We start from the raw sequence: 10,653 nt of genomic DNA, 5'->3' as shown, positions 1-10,653 counted from the left end.
GTTGAGCTCGAATCATCAAAGTTTACTGTTTTGAGCAGATTTGACACGAGAATCTTCGTGTGACAATGAGATTCCTAAATTATAAAATTAATTAATTTTTCCTATAGAACATTCGTCTCATTTTTAAGAAAACCAGCAGGTCGATTCACGAACATTGACAAGACATATATATTATGCCTCAACTTTATTCTGACTCTTACTTACGGTTAACCTCAAAGAAAGAGAGAGAGGGAAGTTAAGAATATGAAAGCTCGGTGACCGGTTGCAGGGGACAAATTACAACGTGAGTAGATAGTAGAGATAGCAAGTAAGTAATTATGACAAGTTGGCAACACTGCTTTCAATATGTCTGTTTATCGGTCGTTCATTCATTCGCCTTGCTAAAAAAGGTTGAAACGAGAAATGTTGGCATTTTATTAACGAATAAATACGTGTTATCTTTTTGTTACAAGTTTATTTCTTTTAATTAACAACAATTGTAAAACCGAGGTAGGAATATACCTAGTAATTGATGGCACTGACGTTGCTTGTTTACTTTGTGAAGTAGGCATAGGCAGCCCGTAGAGTTCTTGAAAACGCCGTGAAATATTGACGAAAGCAGAATAAAGTTGTACCCAAGAAGTTCGCCAGATAAATGTTATTAGTGTTTACTGATGGTGTAAACGAATCGTGTCATTTCGTTAGTAATCTGCATTTGGATGGTCTCTCCTTTTCGTGCTCATAGTTGCAACAGTCTGCGGTTCCGTTTTGCAACAATCATTAGAGCGTTGAAAACGTGTCAGACTTCCCTACGATAAAGGTTGCTGAATTATATCTATATAAATTTACCACATTACAATGTTTTTTCTTCCAGGTGAAAAGGACAATGGGTATACAATATAACTTGTAAGAAGTAAGGTAAATGTCAATATATTTATTTGTTTGTGATATCATGTGTCAATGTGGTTTATTTATTTACTAAATTTATATTTCAGATAGTATTATGGCATCAGGGGCATCATCATTGGAAAGCAATGGTAGCAACGGTGAGTATAAATTAACTGAGATGGCATGATGTCATGATCCATGTATTCTTGTGTAGTGTTACTGTATATGTACTTTCTGATAAGATAGTTATGCAGTTTAAAACTGTGTTTGTTGTAGTTATAACAGGAATTTACTTAGTGGCAAAAGCTAATAAACTTGGGATTCTTATTGTAGGAGATGGGCTTGTAACCATTCACTATTATAATTTCAATTTCGTTATTTAGTTAAACAGCTGAATGTGAATAGAACAGAAGACCGCTGAAATTAATAGAGACACTGTTGTTTTTTATTTATTAATTCTTTTGTACAAGCTTTTAACTTGCAATGTTTATAATGTACATATATACCTACAAACTTAAAAAAAACATTCAAACATACAGTTTCGCGGTAACTATATAAAACAATATACTTGGGAAAGAGTCATTATCATAATAAATGAAAAAAATATATCATTATCCTTTCAGAGTCAATATCACACAGTTACGTGAGCAACGAACGGCACAATGCAACTCAGCTGCCCACCATTCCTATACCGATCGAGTATGATGTCCTCACCCCGAGCCAGTGCTACGAAAAGCCAAGTAGTTACACGGTGAAGGCTCATGGTGCCCATGTGATGAGCGGGCCGTATGAACCGCTGGCACAGTATGACATGCTCAGCAAACAGACCACTGAGAGTATCAAACAACAGTGCGAGATAAATCAGCTGCGGAGACAGCATACAGAGACGTCAAGGCGGTGTGATCATGTTATGAAGGTTGGTTTATTTCATTCTCTATGTTATTTAAATGATATTGAATGCCCATCAATGTTGTAAAAAATATCATTTCCCCTCCCTCAGGAGTTGGAGTATGTCCGCGGTCAGCACAGAGCAGCCATGAACCAGTTGGAGGTGTCCGCACAAGAAGCCAACAGCCTCCGAGGCAAATACAATGACCTGCTGAATGATAACCAACGGTAAGTTCTTGATTAAATAACAACAACATAAATTGGAAATGTTTAACTCATAGACCTAGAAAAAAAGGAGGATTCAAATTCAAATTCAAAATTTTTATTCATTATTATAGGATACTATATATCGCTTAATAATTGTCAAAACGTATGGTTTAACAACATTGGTTGACGTCAAATAAATTACTTAAAAACTAAGTTTACTGCCGCTTCCAAGGCGTCAGTGCAGAAGAAGCGGTAGCAAACTGCACTGCAGCATTTTCTTCAACAACGTCAACTTCACAATATTAATTAAACTTAGAATAGAATGTGGATGAGAGAATACATTGTTCAGATTTATGTATTTATGAGATTTAATATTGAAGAAAGAAATATATATATATATATTTTATGGATTGCCAATTTTAAAAAGATTTATGTACAGAGTGTACTGAATTTTGATTTATTTTTGATTGAGTGTGGCTCAAAAAAAGTGGAAGTATCGTAATGGCGGCGGTGTATGCCATTTCGTGAGATAAGCCATGACGTAATGGCGGCCGACTGTCACACTATTGATGATTCATTTTGTCATAAAGTACAACTCCTCTTTGCCTTTTTTTCTACATATATGGTTTTACTATTTATTTAATTAAATTAATTGTAACAAAATATGACAGAGCACTTTTATATAGACGAGATAGAGAGAGAGAGAAAGTGTTGCCAGGCGACAATTTGTATGTGAAATATGACCAGGATTAAGGCCAGTATTTTAAACAGTTAATTTATTGAATTTTTAAGCTTGGAGCGCGAGGTACAACATCTTCAGCAGGGCAACACTGACGGCAGCCCGGACTTGAGACACACGCTTGGCAAATACGAAGCACTCAAGGAGGAGTTCGAGTGTTACCAGAAGAGGTATTAATATATTTATAGCAACACCTTAAGTGCCGTGTGGTTCCCGGCACCAATTATAAAAAAGAATAGGACCACTCCATTTCGTTCCCATGGATGTCGTAAAAGGCGACTAAGGGATAGGCTTATAAACTTGGAATTCTGCTTTTAGGCGATGGGCTAGTAACCTGTCACTATTTAAATCTCAAATCTATCAAAAAGCCAAAAAGTTGAACAAGTCAGTCTTTTCAAGACTGTTGATTCTGTCTACCCCGCAAGGGATATAGACGTGACTGTATGTATGTATGTATGTACACCTTCAGTAGACTGCCAATATCAACAGAAGGCTCATGTACTTTTTACATACAAACTTGCTTTTATTTTCACTTATAAAATGATACATGTGCAAAAAGTGAGAAATTCCGTAGTAAATTTTCTATTGTAAAAGAGTTCAAACTAAAATTTATATAATTTTTAATTAAAATACAACAACATTTTATCTTAATTTGAGTCAATACTCTTTTTAATTTTTGTAATTCATTCCAGCCTTTAATTTGTCAGGCTGACAATGTAGTCGCATTGACTCTTACACACAAAAGATAATTTTCTTATTGCATATGTAATTATAATTTTATTTTCAGATACGAAGACTTAATAGAGAAACACAATGCGACCTTAGAGAAATTCCAGATAATTCAGGACGAGAACAAACGACTCAAGACTCAGTGCCATGAGCTCACACAAGAGAGGAATTCTGTCGTAAGTTGATGACATTATCTTAACATATGGAATAATAATATTGTGTGGTTCCCGGCACCAATACAAAAAATAATAGGACCACTCCATCTCTTTCCCATGGATGTCGTAAAAAGCGACTAAGGGATAGGCTTGTAAACTTGGGATTCTTTTTAGGCGATGGGCTAGCAACCTGTCACTATTTGAATCTCAATTCTATCATTAAGCCAAATAGCTGAACGTGGCCATTCAGTCTATTCGAGACTGTTGGCTCTGTCTACCCCGCAAGGGATATAGACGTGACCATATGTATGTATGTATGTGTCGGAGATTGTATATATGCTCCAATCTGTGAAATCTTTGGTTGCGCGATTTAGACTCTTCGCTGCTATTGGCTAAACGCGTCACATTCTTCGCTATGATTGTGTGTGACATTTGTGATGTCGTCACATAGTTTATACTCGTATAACTCTTTCTTAACAGTTGCATTCACCTTATGGATCTCTTTTATGTATAACATAAAATAAAATGCTGTATGTGAAGTATTATATGAGACTGTTAGAAAATTTATAGGTTTATTCTACTTTACTCGTATTACTCTGCCGTTGCCGGTCCCAAGCCCGGATGAGAAAAGAGGAGGGTTGATCTGGAGGAGAACAACCCAGTCGTAAAACTCCAAACGCCGAGCATCGGGCGGCGGTTAATTAACCCGACAACTCTGTCATAACGGAGCGGTTACGCGAAAGCCGAGAGGACCTAAATCGCCTCTAAACGTTTCGCCCGTGGAAGGATTTGGGTGCCCACCACGCTGTAATTACCCAAGAAAAACTCTTCATGGAAAGTTTAACAGTGCGGAATAGTTCGTTGGACGATCCGATTTACAATCGGCGCCTTTCGGTTACCGGGCCGGAAGGTGTGAAATTGGCTACCGAAGCTGCTGCTGAGACGGGTCGCCGGGTCTCAGTTAGTGGACATGCTACTGGTGAACCTAAGAGAAATATCTCTATCCAACGACATCAACGGATTGCTACCTGGAACGTCCGAGGCCTTCTGGCATCGGGGAGGCTGGATATTGTAGAAAAAGAAGCAGAAGAACATAAACTGACGTTACTGGGGATAACTGAGACGCATATGAGAGGCCAAGGTCACCAAACGACCTCAAATGGAAACACTTTATATTATTCAGGATCTACAAATTCCAGTTTTTGCGGTGTCGGTATGTGGATCCCACGCTACCTGAATAACTATGTGCTGGGATACAACCCAGTTAATGACAGAATACTGACCCTCAGAATAAACACACGCCCTTGCACGCTTAACATAGTCGTGGTATATGCGCCAACGGCAGATGCGATTGATGAGGTCATAGATGATTTCTACACATCACTGGAATCAACGCTTTCCAAAATACCTGGTCGCGAAATAACTTTATTGATTGGCGATTGGAACGCAAAGGTAGGCAACACTACTCTCGATGATCACATAAGGAGCGTTGTCGGAAAATATGGGCTCGGTAAAAGAAACGAGAGGGGAGAAAGATTGTTGGAATTTTGCATCGAAAGAAAAATGACGATCATGAATACATGCTTTCAGCACCACCCAAGGCGTCTTTATACGTGGATTTCCCCTGGAGATCGATACCGGAATCAAATCGACTACATCATTATCAACACTCGTTGGAGAAGCTCTATTTTCAATGTGAAAACATTCCCAGGTGCTGACTGTGGTAGTGACCACTGCCTCCTTGTGGCCGGATTTGCTTTGCGTTTGAAGTCAGTCAGAAAAGGTCCCCCTTTGAGACCGCGCACACTACATCCAGCTGAAAAATTAGCATTCAGGGATGAAATGAGCTCTGCCCTAGCAGTTCTAATGCCTCCGACAAGCGCAAATGCGAATGAACAGTGGAACCACCTCAAAGAACTGGTACACAAAACAGTAGACAAAATATCCGAACATCGAGTAAAACCCAATCGACGGCAATCTTGGCTCTCTGATGAAACGTGGGGTAAAATCCAAGACCGGAAAGAGGTGAAAAAGTCTGGTTTGTCTAAGCAAGAAGATCGTGTCGCATATTCGGAATTGGGCCGACTAATGCAACGCCTGTGCCGCCGCGATAAAAACAATTTCGTTGGGAACATTTGTCAGGATATCGAGAACCATGCGCGAAAAGTACAAACAGCGGACCTTTTCAAGAAAGTAAAGCTGCTCTCGAAGCAATCCAAACCCAAAACATGGGTTGTGGAAGACGAGAATGGAACCCGGCTGCAGGACTTGGATGAGGTGGCTGAAAGATGGCGGAAATACTGTGAGGAGCTCTACAAAAATCCTCTCGATAACTCAGAACCTCCAACGCAATGGGAGAGTGGTCTTGCTCTGGACCCGCCTATTCTGCTTTCAGAAGTAACATCAGCGATAGCTGCCCTGAAGGATAGAAAGGCACCTGGACCTGATCAAATAACAGCAGAGATCATAAAAGCAATGGGAATTGAGGGCGCTAAAGCAATTCATAAAATCTGCGACGCTATTTGGCGCACTGGAGAATGGCCCCATGATTGGGCTAAATCAGTCATTCTCCCGCTTCATAAAAAAGGCTCAACTACCAAGTGCGAAAATTACAGAACTCTAGCCCTAGTATCACACGCCAGCAAAGTATTATTGCACATTATCAATAATAGAATCCGCTACTTCCTGGATTGGCAGATACCACAGGAGCAGGCTGGCTTCGTCAGGGGCAAGGGCACGCGTGAGCAGATCTTGAACGTACACCAAGTGATAGAGAAGTCGTATGAGTTCAACACTCCCACCATCCTGTGTTTCATCGACTACAGCAAGGCTTTTGACTGTGTTACCTGGTCGATCCTATGGCAGATACTAGAAGAACTTGGTGTACCTAAGCACTTAATAGCATTGATCCAATCACTCTACCAGAACAGCCAGGGTGAGGTAAAGGTCGAAAAAACTACTTCCAAGCCTTTTAAGTTTGAAAAAGGCGTCAGGCAAGGTTGTATATTATCCCCTGTTCTATTTAATATCTACGGAGAGTATATCATCAGACGGACTCTGGAAAACTGGGAAGGTGGTGTCACGATCGGCGGCACCAGAATCACAAACCTCCGGTACGCTGATGACACAACCTTGTTGGCAGCTAACGAGGCCGAGATGATGAGCCTCCTTACTAAAATGCAAAAGATCAGCATGGACTTGGGCCTCAAAATCAACCACTCTAAAACCAAAGTCATGGTAGTTGACCGCGCTAACTCACTCCATCTGACTGGTGCTCTGGGTCTGGAAACGGTGGATAATTTCATCTACTTGGGTGCTAATATTAGTAACACAGGCTCATGTGAAAAAGAGATCAGGAGACGCATTGGCATGGCCAAAAATGCAATGTCTCAGCTGGGAAGAATCTGGAAGGATCGCAACATATCTCGGAAGACGAAGACCTCGCTAGTGACCACTTTAGTATTTAGCATCTTTAGCTATGGCTCCGAAACATGGACTATAAAACAAGCAGATCGTAACCGCATTGATGCTTTCGAGATGTGGTGCTGGAGAAAGATGCTCCAGATTCCATGGACTGCATTTCGCACAAACAGGTCTATTCTTCGTGAACTCAACATCCAAACTAGGCTTTCCACCATCTGTTTACGAAGAATCCTGGAATTTTTTGGCCACATAGCCCGCAAAGATGGCGACAATTTGGAACAGCTGATGATCACCGGCAAGGTAGAGGGGAAACGATCAAGGGGACGTAGCCCACTTAGATGGACTGACCAAATACGTTCGACTCTGGATAAGGACCTACATGAGGCGCTCCACACCGCTAAGGACCGGGCAAGGTGGAGAGACGTAGTGCGCTCTAAACTGACTTGTCTCCGGGGAGTTCACGACCCTCAGTAATGAGGTTTACGACGCAAGAAGAAGACTCGTATTACATTCTAAATAACTGGAAGTCTGACGTAACGCTATCAACAACACATTAAGTTGTCGAAATTAGTGACATTGTAAACCAAAAGTTCATGGTCTATTTGTACAAATCCGATTAAGTACCGGTTTCACATGCCTGTCATTGAATTAATCGTATAGACCAACTATAACATGGTCGCGGTGTTGGGTCATGGTCATCACGTCTATATCCCTGGCGGGGTAGACAGAGCCAACAGTCTTGAAAATATTGAGAGGTTACGTTCAACTGTTTGGTTTAATGATTGAATTGAGATTTAAATAGTGACATTTAACCTATCCCTTATTCGCCTTTTATAACATCCATGAGCAAGAGATGGAGTGGTCCTATGCCATTTTTGGGTCATATAAAACAGTTTTTCTCGTGGCGTTCAAAAGTGAATGAACTCTTTTTGTCCAACAGATTCGCGAACGTAACGTCCTGAAGCAGCAAGTTGTCAGCATGAGCAGACAGTGGGAGGGGCGCAGCGACCGCAGCGACATCAAGCGGCTCACTGACGAACGCAACGCCGCCATGGCCGAGTATGCGCTCGTCATGAGCGAGAGGTGCGCCTCTGTGACTGTCTCCCTCTCTCTAGCGGCAGACAGCGACCGCAGCGACATCAAGCGGCTCACTGACGAACGCAACGCCGCCATGGCCGAGTATGCGCTCGTCATGAGCGAGAGGTGCGCCTCTGTGACTGTCTCCCTCTCTCTAGCGGCAGACAGCGACCGCAGCGACATCAAGCGGCTCACTGACGAACGAAAGTCTGGCACGAAAATCCATCTTAATCACCATACGCATACATATAGCTGAATCTTCTTAACAAAACATTCATTCATACAATCAAGTCTATATCCCTTGTGGGGTAGACAGAGACAATTTTTTATTTCATTCGGTTTATAATAAAATCTTTTTCTACCCAGAGACACTGTGCACAAGGAAATGGAGAAGTTATCCGACGAGTTAGAGGCGGCGTTAAAACGTGTCTCGGCGTTGGAGACCGCGCTACAAGCGCAAAGGGAGGAACAACGAGCGGCCGCTCTGCATGTAACTACATACATACATACTTATAATCACGTCTTAAATCCTTGCGGTGTAGACAGCCAATAGTTCAGCTGTGTGGCTTAATGATAGAATTGAGATTCAAATAGTGGCAGGTTGCTAGCCCCTTGCTTAAAAGAAGAATCCCAAGTTTGTCCCTTAGTCGCCTTTTACGACATCCATGGGAACGAGATGGAGTGGTCCTGTTCTTTTCTTTTTTAAGATCTTTATCATTATTTAATCATATGCCATTTAATCATAATTAATTATTAAAGCTATGAATAATCCTTAATCTCGGTTTCGTTCTCTTTGAGAAGTTCTGTAGGGGAACCGCGCGAAAGACGATGTTGTGTCAGATATATTTATGGCCCAATACGCACTGTGATTGGCTAGTTGCATATGACGTTTGAGATGTCGCCATAGACGTTATTGGTTGAGCGCGTCGTGTTCTCACTGTGATTGGTTGATTGAGAGTTACGTTAGCGAAGTCACAGTTAGTTTATCATTACGATCTTTATTTGTCCTTTATACAGGTGACATTTAAAACAACTGCATCCTTTTAAACATAGACTATACCCATGCTTCTGAGCCGTTTGAGCTTATTTTTATTTAAATTAAACGTCATCATTTTCACATTTAAAAAACCCTCAAAAACTACGTCACACGCTTTAATACATACCTACCAATACTACAAAAAGAAATTAAAACTAAACATGTAAATAAATGTCTGAAAATAAATTATTTTTCTAGTATCAATATCAAGTAAGTACAGAGTTGTCGAAATCGCTCAGCTGAATGAATTGTGTCGTTGACCTCTGAATCTTACGCACCGCTTTTCTGCCGGCCGGGGTGATATGACGTATTTAGGATCTTGAATTTTGATACTTTTATTTTTTTCGTACTTTCTGAAATATGAACCGATATTTTTCTTTTCACGTTTTTAAATATCCTTTAGATTAGTACACTTAACAGTAAAATTTATGCAGTTGAATTAAAAGTCGCCCTGTATATGGTCACCTCTATGTCCTTTGCGGGGTAGACAGAGCCAACAGTCTTGAAAAGACTGAATGGCCACGTTCAGCTATTTGGCTTAATGATAGAATTGAAATTCAAATAGTCACAGGTTACTAACCCAACGCCTAAAAAAGAACCCCAAGATTGTAAGCCTATCCCTTAGTCGCCTTTTACGATATCCATGGGAAAGAGATGGAGTGGTCCTATTCTTTTTTGTATTGGTGCCGGGAACCACACGGCACATTCTGTTATATAATATGTTGATTGAAAAAACTGATACCCGCAGGCGGAGAGCCTGCGGCGGGAGATCGAGTCGGCGCTGGCGGAGCGCGACCGCGCCATCAAGGAGTGCTCCGACCTGCGCGCGCCCGCGCCCGCCGCGCTCGCCAAGGCGCGGTCAGTGCGCGCGCGCATGCATACAGACATACATACATACACACCATACATACCATACATTATTATCATTATTAGGCAGTTACTTTAGCACATACATACATAAAATCACGCCTCTTTCCCGGAGGGGTAGGCAGAGACTACCTCTTTCCACTTGCCACGATCTCTGTATACTTCCTTCGCTTCATCCACATTCATAACACTCTTCGTGCAAGCTCGGCGGTTACATACACACATACATACCATACATTATTATCATTATTAGACAATTGCTTTAGTACTATGACTTTTTATGTCGTATCGACAAAATTCGATGACGCTGAATAGCTCAGTCTACCGTCGAGTCAAATCGAATGAAAACTCGACCTTATTGCATTGAATTTAAAATACAAAATCAAAATATCTCCTGAGTTTCTTCGTGTAAAAACCTGACTCACCCAATACAGAGTCCATGCTCAAAGGCGTACCCCGGACTCCTCTCCAGATTGGTGAGGATGCAACCGGGACTAAAGCCAGGAGGAAGAAGAACACGTCTGTTTTCCACCTAGGTATTTTTAAGGAATTTCCACTTGTTACAAACTTAATACTTCTCCAGTTTCATTTACACTCTTTTCATACATTCTCGGCGATTAGGCACTCCTTACATCTCCCTTTTTATCAAGTTATCAACAAATGCT

At 41.2% G+C, this 10,653-nt stretch overlaps 1 protein-coding gene across 1 annotated transcript in view; it reads left to right on the top strand.

Annotated features, from left to right (window-relative positions):
* The first annotated feature begins 348 nt into the window (after positions 1-348).
* The window catches only part of LOC106137783 (disks large homolog 5), a 49,789-nt gene continuing 39,484 nt past the window's right edge, over positions 349-10,653 (top strand). Inside the window, exons 1-10 of the mRNA XM_060948924.1 lie at positions 349-489; positions 854-897; positions 975-1,025; positions 1,491-1,783; positions 1,868-1,983; positions 2,755-2,871; positions 3,489-3,606; positions 7,949-8,091; positions 8,452-8,575; positions 9,870-9,979. Of these exons, the coding sequence (XP_060804907.1) occupies positions 983-1,025; positions 1,491-1,783; positions 1,868-1,983; positions 2,755-2,871; positions 3,489-3,606; positions 7,949-8,091; positions 8,452-8,575; positions 9,870-9,979 (1,064 nt within the window). The 5' untranslated portion in view covers positions 349-489; positions 854-897; positions 975-982. The remainder of the gene's footprint in view (positions 490-853; positions 898-974; positions 1,026-1,490; positions 1,784-1,867; positions 1,984-2,754; positions 2,872-3,488; positions 3,607-7,948; positions 8,092-8,451; positions 8,576-9,869; positions 9,980-10,653) is intronic.

Source organism: Amyelois transitella, chromosome 17, assembly GCF_032362555.1.
Source record: "Amyelois transitella isolate CPQ chromosome 17, ilAmyTran1.1, whole genome shotgun sequence".
Classification (NCBI taxonomy): Eukaryota; Metazoa; Arthropoda; class Insecta; order Lepidoptera; family Pyralidae; genus Amyelois; species Amyelois transitella.
This window is presented reverse-complemented; position numbering and strand designations above follow the sequence as displayed.